The 12,416-nt window shown below is 43.5% G+C and overlaps 1 protein-coding gene across 1 annotated transcript in view; it reads right to left on the reverse strand.

The window, feature by feature from the left end:
* Positions 1–11,671, reverse strand: part of RPS6KA2 (ribosomal protein S6 kinase, 90kDa, polypeptide 2) — a 244,302-nt gene extending 232,631 nt beyond the window's left edge. The window contains exon 1 of the mRNA XM_015428014.1: positions 11,507–11,671. Within this exon, the coding sequence (XP_015283500.1) occupies positions 11,507–11,605 (99 nt within the window). The 5' untranslated portion in view covers positions 11,606–11,671. The remainder of the gene's footprint in view (positions 1–11,506) is intronic.
* Between the last annotated feature and the right edge of the window lie 745 nt (positions 11,672–12,416).

Below are 12,416 nucleotides of genomic sequence, written 5' to 3' on the forward strand. Positions count from 1 at the left end.
TCAGTTTCATTATCTGGCCTTCCAGGGAACAGTCAGGGTTGATTTCTTTGAGGATTGACTGATTTGTTCTTCTTGCAGTCCAAGGGACTCTCAAGAGTCTTCTCCAGCACCATAGTTCAAAAGAATCTATTCTTCGGCGCTCGGCCTTCCTTATAGTCCAACTCTCACAGCCATACATGACTACTGGGAATACCATTGCTTTGACCATGCGGACTTTTGTTGGCAGGGTGATGTCTCTACTTTTTATCATGCTGTTTAGGTTCGCCATCGCTTTCCTCCCAAGGAGCAGGCGTCTTTTAATTTCATGGCTGCAGTCACAGTCTGCGGTGATCTGGGATCCCAGGAACGTGAAGTCTGTCACTACTTCCACGACTTCCCCTTCTATTTGCCAAGGAGTGATGGGGCCGGATGCCATGATCTTAGTTTTTTTGATGTTGAGCTTCAAGCCCACTTTTGCGCTCTCCTCTTTTACTCTGAGCAAGAGGCTCTTTAGATCCTTTTCACTTTCAGCCATTAGAGTGGTATCATCTGCATATCTGAGGTTGTTGATCTTTTCCCCAGCAATCTTAATTCCCGCTTGTGATTCATCCAGGCCAGCATTTCGCATGATGTACTCTGCATATATATTAAATAAGCAAGGCGACAATATACATCCTTGTCGTACTCCTTTTCCTATGCTGAACCAATCAGTTGTTCCATATCCGGTTCTAACTGTCGCTTCTTGGCCCTTATACAGGTTTCTCAAGAGACATGTGAGGTGGTCTGGTACTCCCATCTCTTTAAGGACCTGCCATAGTTTGTTGTGATCCACACAGTCAAAAGCTTTAGCATAGTCAATGAAGCAGAAGTAGATATTTTTCTGGTACTCTCTTGCTTTCTCCATAATCCAGCGAATGTTGGCAATTTGATCTCTAGTTCCTCTACCTCTTCGAAACCCAGCTTGTACTTCTGGTAGTTCTCTATCCACGTACTGTTGAAGCCTAGCTTGTAGGATCTTGAGCATGACCTTGCTAGCGTGTGATATGAGTGCAATTGTGCGATAGTTTGAACATTCCTTGGCATTGCCCTTCTTTGGGATTGGAATGTATACTGATCTTTTCCAATCCTGTGGCCACTGTTGCGTTTTCCAAATTTGCTGGCAAATGGAGTGCAGCACTTTAACAGCATCATCTTCTAAGACTTTGAATAGCTCAGCTGGAATACCATCACCTCCACTAGCTTTGTTGTTAGCAATGCTTTCTAAGGCCCATTTAACTTCACATTCCAGGATGTCTGGCTCGAGGTCAGTGATTATACCGTCGTGGTTGTCAAGGACATCGAGGTCTTTCTTGTATAGTTCTTCTGTGTATTCTTGCCATCTTTTCCTAATCTCTTCTGCTTCTGTTAGGTCCCTACCGTTTTTGTCCTTTATCATGGCCAGCTTTGCATGGAACGCTCCCTTGATTTCTCCAACTTTCTTGAAGAGATCTCTAGTCCTTCCCATTCTATTGTTTTCTTCTATTACTTTGCACTGTTCATTCAGGAAGGCCTCCTTATCTCTCCTTGCTGTTCTCTGGAAATCTGCGTTCAGTTGGGTAAATCTTTCCTTTTCGCCTTTGCCTTTCGCTTTCCTTCTTTCCTCTGCTATTTGTAAAGCCTCATCAGAAAGCCACTTTGCTTTCTTACATTTCTTTTTCTTTGGGATGGTGGTGATTGCTGCCTCCTGTACGATGTCACGAACCTCTGTCCATAGTTCTTCAGGCACTCTATCTATCAAATCCAGACCCTTGAATCTATTCTTCACCTCTACTGTATATTCATCAGGGATGCGATCTAGGTCAAACCTGAATGGCCTCATGGTTTTCCCGATTTTCTTCAGTTTAAGTCTGAATTTTGCAATGAGTAGCTCATGATCTGAACCACAGTCAGCTCCAGGTCTTGTTTTTACTGACTGGATAGAGCTTCTCCATCTTTGACTGCAAATTATATAGTCAATCTGATTTCGGTGTTGCCCATCTGGTGATGTCCATGTGTAGAGTCGCCTCTTAGGTTGTTGGAAAAGGGTGTTCGCTATGACCAGTGTGTTCTCTTGACAAAACTCTGTTAACCTTTGCCCTGCTTCATTTTGCTTTCCAAGGCCAAACTTGTCTGTTATTCCAGTTACCTTTTGACTTCCTACTTTAGCATTCCAGTCCCCTATGATGATGAGGACATCATTTTTTGGTGTTAGTTCTAGGAGGTGTTGTAGGTCTTCATAGAACCGGTCCACTTCAGCCTCTTCTGCATCAGTGGTTGGGGCATAGACTTGGATTACTGTGATGTTGAATGGTTTGCCTTGGAATCGGACAGAAATCATTCTGTCATTTTTGAGATTGTATCCCAATACTGCCTTTTGCACTCTCTTGTTGACTATAAAGGCCACACCATTTTTTCTACGAGATTCCTGGCCACAGTAGTAGATATAATGGTCTTCTGAGTTAAATTCGCCCATTCCTGTCCACTTTAGTTCACTGATTCCTAGGATATCGATGTTCAGTCTTGCCATCTCATTTTTGACCACGTCAAGCTTACCTTGATTCATAGATCTTACATTCCAGGTTCCTATGTAGTATTGTTCTTTGCAGCATTGGACTTTCCTTTCACCATCAGACACATCCACAACTGAGGGTCCTTTCGGCTTTGGCCCAGCCGCTTCACTCTTTCTGGGGTTACTTGTACTTGCCCTCTGCTCTTCCTCAGTAGCATATTGGACACCTTCCGACCTGAGGGGCTCATCTTCCGGCGTCATATCTTTTAGCCTTTTGATACTGTCCATGGGGTTTTCTTGGCAGAAATACTGGAGTGGGTTGCCATTTCCTTCTCCAGGTGGATCACGCTTGGTCTGAGTTCTCTGCTGTGACCTGTCCGTCTTGGGTGGCCCTTCACGGCATAGCCCACAGCTTCATTGAACTGCGCAAGCCCCCTCGCCACGACAAGGCAGTGATCCATGAGGGGGTTCTCTTAATACTAAGGTATTATTTTGCTTATAGTTCAATGAAGAATTTTTTTTTTGGGGATTCAGATACATATCGAAAGTTACCAAAAGTAAAGCAAAAATGTGCAGATTTTCAACAAAGTCTCAAAGATTTCCACACTGCAAGAGTAACACAAGTTTTGTGAATAATTTTTTCCTTTTGCACTGGAACAATCCACGCTCCCTGTTGCATTACAATACTGAGTCACTTTGCATAAACTCTGCTATTGGTGCCAGCTAAAAGGGAAGGAAAAGTTTTTGGCATGTCTACAACACAGATAGACTAAAACAAAACTCATGCTTTAAAATGAATGAAGAATTTAAAATAAAATATAAACTTGATTTTAAAAGTATTTTTCTGTGTAAATAAATATACATTTGATCTTCCATTTGCCACTTCATACTTGATTTGATTTGACACTGAATATACATATGAGCTGAAAAGTGATCCCCATGTTATTAAAGAAAACATGACGTTCAGTAAACAGACATAAAATTATTTTGATAGAACAGATGAAATCGTAAAGATATTTGGTACTTTCTATAAAATGCTGATACCTACCTTATTGTCATCTTTGTAAAGTTATGCCACAAGCTATGTTTAATATATCCAATGTACTATATTAATCTATGTGGTTTGGTGCCCAGAATTAGCATAGCTCAGCAACTGGCATGTTAATCTTTGAGCAGAATAACACGAGTTCCAGTTGCCAGTATGAACATAACGGTCAAGAACCCAAGTGCCACATGTAATATTCTGCTCATGAATGGATGCTTGTGAATGCCCTTGCTTCCAAATTGCAGCCCCATCAACTTCAAAAATTTTCCTCAAGGCCAGAGGTCTTCCAGTACCACATGAGGCATTAACTGCCAGAAGGGAGTATTTCCCTCTACCTTGTGTACATGTGACTATACTGACCACCAATGCTCCCTCTAAGCTGTGGAATCTTGTGAGCAAAAATTCTACTCTGTGAGCTACTGGCATTAAAGTTGTGAGTGAGTGATTTGGCTACTGCATAAACTACTTTGCTCTGGAGCCATCCCTTCCTGAGCTAACACAAAAATGTGAGAGCTGAAGGCTAAAAAACTGTGAGCTAGCTCACACTAACTCAGCTTAGAGGGAACATTGCTGACCACTTGTTCTAAGTGTGGGGGAAGAAAGCTGAGTTCTGAACACAGGCTGACTTTGTTCAAGTCTCTCAGTCACAGCTTCTTACCTGTAAAAAGTGATATACTAATGACTGACTTCATGTGTTTCTATGGAGTCAAACTAAACTAATTGTTCTAAAATGCTTGGGATTTTAATGCGTTGCATCAGTGGTTTTCAGACTCAGCCCCTTCTAGGGTTGCCAGGTCCCCTCAAAGTCCCCAGCGGGGGACTTTGGGGGATGTTACTGGAGGAGGGGGGTCCCCAACATGATGACATCACTCAGAAGTGACATCATCACGTTGGGGAGTGGAGGCCCCTGCCTCTCCCCAGCAGCATTTAAAGGGTCTTTTTAAACCCTGCTGGGAAGAGTGGGGGGGGGGAGGCCGTGCGTGCCTGCATGCCAAGCCCCGAATTCAGGGCTCAGAGTGCAGGTGCGCAGCCCCTGCCTCTCCCCACCAGATGTCTTTACACACTGTTGGGAAGAGGTGGGGTGGGGAGGAGACCGGGTGGTCGCTCTTGGGGGTGGGGCTTCCCCCACTCACCAGCTGGCATTTGGGCAGGAAGGCCTCCCTCCTCTCTCGCGAAGCAGCCCCCTTTCAGTGCGTTCTTGGCAAGCTGCATATGCCACACGAAGGCTTAAAACAATACTGTGAGACATTCATCAGCTACACATTAAAAGCACATTTAAGAAAAATGTTTTATTGTCTGTATATTACCTACAAGGTCAGGACTTAGAAGGCAGTTGGTTCTGCAGGGCCACAACTAAAAAAAAACACATAAAAAACAAACCCCCTGGCCCAAATTCTAATCAGACTCACCTATTGATTGGAATGGCCCTTGCACTGGACATTGTAAACAACTTCCTTATTGATTAGCAGCTTCTAGATAGACGGCAGCTAAACAGGGGTAAGAAAGGGTCAGAAAAGTCTTTCAGAGCTTCTTATAGAAATAGAAAAAAGATCAGCATTGCACAAAACCTGAAGTTCTGATATGCAGGTAGATAGAGGCTGCTATCAGACATGCATTTTAATCTGCTGTTGCCCCACCTCTAATTGATCCAGGGTATTTTATAATAGAGAATACCAATCAGACTCATCCCTTTTAGCACTCTTCAGAGTGCTTTTACCCCATTCTTGATTGATCAGACACATATCAGACCTGGCAGCCAAGGAGTGTTTCCGTTAGCCATTTTTAAAAATAGTTTCTCCCTTGAGCATGCCCACAGGCACTGATATGCCTCCTGGGATACGTAGTTCATGAGGCCGTTGGCCATTTTTAAAAAATGTTTGTCCTCTGGGCATACACACAAGCGCTGATCAGCCTGCTGGGACATGTAATCTCCCTCTCTAAACTTTTCAATTTACCCCTTCCCCAAAGCACAGGAAAAAGTACCAGGGTGTCTTTCTTTGAAAGTTTTTATAAAGAAAACAAAGTTTAGAGCAGCCCCTGTAGGGAAGGGGGAGAGCGAGCGAGAGGTGAGAATATGCAGTTATGCGCACTTCGCTATCTAGTAAAAACAAATGGCAGCTGAAAAACAAGAGACCAGTCAGACCTGCCTGATGGCTTGGGTACGCAACAGAGCTATCAGACAACAGGAAATCCAGTTTGAAACCAGCTCAGCCCAAAAGGACCGGATGTTCACAGGTATCAAATAAACATGCAGTAAAGGGGGGGGATGGGACACAGATGACTGGGGCACGGCAGACAGATGTCGCTATCTGATCGTGCATTTTAAATCCGTAAGGGAACAGCAACAGCAACGGATCAAACTGCACGTCTGATCACAGCCACACAGTGGTATCTATGTTGAAATCCTATGTATTGGAAGAGTGAAAAACAGTTCAATTCTGTGCCAGAAATAACTATGACAACTGCATTAAAACTGTACCTCCCTGGTGCTACTCAGTAGTTAGAGTTGCTTGGGCTAAGTTGTTGGTTCCCAGCAACCATTCCCCATGTTTTCTGGGGAGTTCTCTGAGCTGATCTTTAAGCTGAGGTCCAAAATACATGTTCATCAGATAGGAATGAGAAGGATTTAATCTCTCTCCTTACAGAGGACTAACAGACCCCTGGAGTACTCTGAAGGACCCTATGGGTCTCCAGATCCTAGTGTGAGACATATATCACTATATAAGTGAAGCATTGTCATATGTCTCAATTTATTCTAATAAGCCTTCAAGTGCAAATCATGAATGTTTTAGAACTGGCTGTTAAAAATTAAGCTTCTAGACCAGGGGTGTCGAACTCAGTTGTTACAAGAGCTGGACCTGACATAAATGGGGCTTTGTGGGGCCAGGCCATGCATGTCATAAAATGTAATGCCAGGTAGCAGAGATGTAAACTTTATAAAAGATACAAACACAATTATTTTAACTTAAAATACAAATATGCTTAAAACTTACAATATTTTGTTTTTTTAACAGTCTTTGATAACTGACATCTCCCAACCCCCCCCCCCAAAAAAAAAGATGCCTAGAATTGAAAGGTTGGGGAATAGTGAGGTTTGGCAATGCAATTTTTAAAATAAAAAATTAAGAAAAAACACAATGATCACAGCAGAAAATAAAAATATAAACTGAAAATATAAAATGCTCTGAGCCTAGGAACCTAAAATGGCTGGGCATTGCAAGCTTCTCCCCCCCACCCAGGTCTACTCAGAGTGGCAGTGGCTCTCCAGTCCAGGGGTCATTTCGTAGAAAAAGAGCTAGGGGAACTCATTAGCATAACTCATTAGCATATGCCACACCCCCTAACATCAGGGGCCCGGCGGTGGACCTGCAAGGCCAGCGGGAGTGCAGCATATAGAAGCCTCATCCTTCTGGGTTTTTTTGCTCAGAATTCTTGTAGGGGGTAGCTCCAACCTTTATTATCTCCTGCACCTTATCCTTTTATTTTTGGGATGTAATGACCCTCCTTTTGCTGTGGGTTCCCAGGTTAGAGTACTCACTCAGGCACCCATTCTCAGGTCCATTCATCAGACAAGCTGGCTCAAAGCATCAGCCCTGTATTAGCAAGGAGACAACTCCAGCAAGCAACAGCTTCAGCTATACAAACACTGGAAAATGAAACTACTTGACCTCCACTCCATTGAAATACATTGCAGCACAGACAAAGTTGCAAAGAAAATGCAGAATGGATTTCCCATTAAGGTCTCTGGACCCAGATAAACTACTCTGGGACTGGAATGACAGCCACCAGAGTGAAAAGACAGTCCCTGGGAATAGCAGAAGCATTCTGGGATTGGAATGAGGGCCCCCACAGTGGAATTCCATTCCCAGAATACTGCTGCTACTCCCAGGCAGCCCCGTAGCTAGGGATTTTGGGGGGAGGGGGCCCACCAGCTAATTACATCAAAGACTCCAGGACAAGGGGGGTCTGCCTGGCGTGCACCCACACAGCCCCCACTAGAGCCTTCCTCTGAGGTGAGCCAGAATCCCAATGTTAATAGACATGAAAAGGTCTAGGAAAGCTGCCATGTTTTTAAAAAAAGAGCGCGGGGATCAAGCTTCCTCCCTCCCTCACTCACACACAGACCTTTATTGGCATTACTCCTCCCTCACTCCTTCCCTGAGCAGATGAGCAGAAAATCCAACAGGAGGAGCTAACTGCTGCAATCCAACCAATGTGTGTGTGACTCAGTCAACCACCGGTTGCTGCTGGGTCCTACAGAGACTCAGCTCATCACAGATGAGCTCAAACGGGGAGATGTTGGCTCAGATCGATCTGCGGGTGAGGGGGCCAGAGGGAGGGAGGGGGAGCTGAGGATCGGGGAAGGGGCCCACAAAACAGCGGGGTCCTCAAGCTTCAAAGGGTGAGGACAGGAGGGGGAGGAGGGGAGAAGAAAAGAGCCAAGAACCTGACTCTCCAGTAAAAATTGGTCCCCTGATGGTGCTGTTAGCTTTACTAAAGAAACAGATAATGCATCTGTTTTTTAGATCAAGATGGGTAGCCATGTTAGTCTGTCTGTAACAGTAGAAAAGAGTAAGAGTCCAATAGAATCTTAAAGACTAAAATCTGTGGTAGGGCATGAGCTTTTGTGAGTCACTGCTATCTAAAGAAGTGAGCAGTGACTCATGGAAGCTCATACCCTACCAAAAATTTTAGTCTTTAAGATGCTACTGGACTCTTACTCTTTTTTACTACATCTGCTTTTTGTTATTGTTGTTCTTCCTGTTTGGGAAAGGGTTTGATTCCTATTTGGGAGAGGGTGCAAGAGAAAAGGGTTAAATCTTCCTGGTATTCCGGGCCTAACCCAAATTTCAATTATTTATTTCTATATTTTTATCCCACTTTTCTCCCCAATGAAGATTTTTTTTTTTTTTAATTTATTATTTCGATTTTTATCCCGCCCTCCCCGTAGGTCTTAATGTGGCTTACGAAATAGGAAAATACAGTTTGCAAACTACAATTTAAACAGAAAAAAACTGAATAGTGGTACATACTACTTTCTGGGCTAGTCCTGATATGCTGGCCCAGTTCACTTAGGCTCTTTACCAGGCTTCATTACCTTGAAACAAAGGAGAAACAGAAGCCCAGACCAGAGCACATTCCAGTGTCATAAAGATATCCCCCACTATCCTCCCCTGCCAGCTTCTCTCCCCTGCAGCTACTCTTAAAGGTTAAAGAAAATACTGGCATATCCAATTACAGATCTCTCACATATCCTAAAAGAAATCAACCCTGACTGGTCCCTGGACGGCCAGATAATGAAACTGAAGCTCAAATACTTTGGCCACCAAATGAGAAGGGAGCACTCACTGGAGAAGACCCTGATGCTGGGAAAGATTGAAGGTCAAAGAAGACGAGGATGGCAAAGGATGAGATGGTTAGACAGTGTCATAGATGCAACGAACATGAAATTGAGCCAACTTCAGAGGATGGCGGAAGACAGGAAGGCCTGGCGTGATCTGGTCCATGGGGTCGCAAAGAGTCGGACGCGACTGTGCGACTGAACAACAACAACACATATCCTCCTCTGAAAGCAGCCTCCTGAACTACCCATCCAAAGGGAACTTGGGGTGCAGCAGCTGATGCAACACAAAGAGTTACGGTTAGGGGACATGATCCATGAAGAAGTTGGACACATTTCAAAGGGTGCTGGCCCTGGTTGCAGGAGTCATGACTTTGAAAGAATGGCTGACATGTACACCAAAATTAAAACTCAAGATGTAAAGAAAGAGAGGCCACAACTAATTATTTTTTCAGTATTTAATGTTTCACTCAATACTGTATAATTATTCTGAGCCTTGCAGTAAGGATTAATAACATCAGAGGCCTTTTGTCACTCCATGTGCAAAGGATGGGCAAAAAATGGGCCATCTCACAGTCAGTCATGTATCTCCTGATCCTAGTTTTTGTTCCGTTCCTGCCTGAAATATTATGACATTGAAACTTCCCTCGCACAACACAGCAGTGCCAAACTCTTCACTTGTCTGAACTATTTCTTTACTGCAAGCCTTCCCTTTTCTTGAGGCATATTCATATTTGTACTCATGGCTTTTGTTAAAAGTACATTCCTAAAACACCATCTGTGGAGCTTCATCTTTTCAAAGATCCCTCGCAAAAAAACAGGGTGCTAAGATGCATGGCCAGTTGCCATTCTGCTTGCTGAAAGACCAATAGAGTAGAAGACCTTCTTAGTAGAACAAAGCCCACTTCAGAAACTTGCAATCTGTTCACTTAAAATCTATTGCATTAAGCTTCTCCGTAATCTGGGCAAATAACAATGCAAATCTATGCAGACCATTGACTTCAATGGATTTATGATTACCCTGTAGGATACAGCAAAGAAGATCTGTGATCCCTGACTGACGAAGAACGTGCTAGTGGTAGTGATTATCCAGATCTGCATGTTTTATTTTAGAATATGTCAGCAATTCTTCAGTAAGCACCCCACGAAAATGTACATACAGTTTATTTAGGAAATTGTTTTAAATTATTTAAACTGCAGTCAGCCCATTAGGGATTCTCCTGTCTAAAAATGATACATGAAACATCTTCTGTAAACCTTGGCAGTCCCCCCCCCCCATTCAATTTAGTTACAAACTTCTTTCTTCATCTTCATGAAGAGCTTATGCCACTAAGGGACGTGGAGCCACTTCTGTGTGGTAAACTGGGGAAGAGTTTAGGGAGGAAGACCAAGCATTTCTATGAGTGCTACTTATCTCATGTGCAACAAAAACACTGAACACCATTTTAATGAATCTTGCTTAAGATACAGAAGTAGCAGAGCTATTTCCTTACTACAGAGCCAGAAAGGGAGGAAGATGTATGGAAATGCTGTTTTCTAATTGTCCTAAACATTTCTTCAACTATCTTGACAGCTCCTTTGGAAGAACAGTTTCTCATCAGGCAAAAAAGCCAGTGATGCACCCACTGAATGTAAATTTTGATCAAGGCTGCCTGCCAGTGCTTATAGAACAGGCAAGGAAAATGCAACATAGAATACAAGCAAGGAGTATCCCCTCACAATCTTGCACAATTATTCATCTCTCATAGCAGAGGGAAGTGGAAGAGGAAAACTGACTTCATTTTGGCAATATTTGTATTAATGTATGTGATGCTGCAGTTTTCAGAAACCTTTGCAACCTCTTTTATCAGATTCCTTTCCACGGCAGATGCAAAAAGGTTGCAACACTAGGCAGGCCCACAAAAGCAGACACAATCCAAAATGGTCCTGATGATGCTTCCCACTAGAGCTGCAAACATATTTGATAACAGGTCCAGAGGAACAGCTCTGTTTCTCTGTTGCAGCAAAAAATAAACAGAAGTCTTGTAGCACCTGAAAAACTAACAGAATTCTAGTCCTGCATAAGCTTTGGTAGGCAAGAGACTTTTGAAGCTCACTTTGCATCTGTTGAAGTGGGCTCTTGTCCACAAAAGCTTGTGCTGAATAAAAATGTGTTAGTTTTGGGGTGCCATAAGGCTCCTGTTTATTTCAGATAACAGTTACTACCTAAGAAAACTTCTGAGTCACACAAAAACGTGAAGAACCCCTATCTTGAACGAAAAAATCCAAACCTTGGGAATGAGGATCTGCATGTATGTCAAGCTTGGGGCACCAAATTTAACATAAGAAGAAATAAAAGTGAAGCTGGGAAAATATTTGTCTCTTGCATTCTTTTTCATTCTATTTCTATTAGAAAGCAACATATTCTTCTAATTAAGCAACAATTTGGACCAATATCCCAAGACACTTGTATGGCCAACTTAATCAGGAAAGAAAGAAAGAAAGAAAGAAAGAAAGAAAGAAAGAAAGAAAGAAAGAAAGAAAGAAAGAAAGAAAGAAAGAAAGAAAGAAAGAAAGAAAGAAAGAAAGAAAGACCTCGAGTACTTTAGATAAAGCTGAAGTTACTTGTTTTTACCTCAAATCTGCTTAGACTCGAGCTCTTTGAGCGAGACTTCTTGCGGAGATACACTGAGAAGAACCGGCGCACTGTGAACTTCTTCATATTCATTTCCATCGCCCCGTTCAGAACGGCAGGTTAAAGGAAAGGCGGATCTGCAGTGGCAGAGCAATGCTAGGGCATTCCGCTAGTCTCCAATGTTAAATCCATCCGAGAAAGAAACGGAGGACGAGCTTTCCTTGGCAGGGAAAGGTTCCTTTTAGAATTCATTAAGTCCTGGAAGGAGCTGTTAAACACATCAAAGGCACATCTCAAGAGCCACCGAGGCTTGCAGCACGCGACTTACTGGGTGGGAAAGAAACGGCTTGTTCACCGGGTCGCCCTCGTCCGTGTTTACATTTCATTGCTGCAAGCCCAACTCTCTTCCTCTCCACCCTCTTTCCGTCCGTCCGTCCCTCCCTCCCGCGCCTTAGGTCCTACTATGTCCAATCGGAGTCGTCGTTTCCTGCCTGCATAAAAAGCTACAGTACATGACAGCTTCCAGCTCCCAGCCCCGAAGATCCGAGATAAATATTAGATGCCCCTATTACCGGCACTCCTCCGCCCATCTTGGGAGCAGGTCTTTGTCAGTTTCCTGGCTTCTGAGCGCCAGGCTGCACTTCTGTTTTAAGCAGCTTGGAAACTGCAGCGCAGAGAGAGCTATAATTATCTCGGTCCGATTTGGGAAGATAAGAGCTCTCACAAAGGAGATTCTCCCGTCAGCCCGTCACCTCAGGCCTCTGCAACTATACTTCGTGGTACTACTGTGAATGCCTCCCCTCTCAATCACTTTTCTAGACTTCTTGTTTCCCCCACCCAGACTTAAAAAAAAAAAAAAAGACTCCGCCCACACAAAGAATATCGAGGACTCCACAACATTAAATCGATT

The sequence above is a fragment of the Gekko japonicus genome, unplaced genomic scaffold, assembly GCF_001447785.1.
Source record: "Gekko japonicus isolate JY-2015 unplaced genomic scaffold, Gekko_japonicus_V1.1 scaffold1020, whole genome shotgun sequence".
Taxonomy (NCBI): Eukaryota; Metazoa; Chordata; class Lepidosauria; order Squamata; family Gekkonidae; genus Gekko; species Gekko japonicus.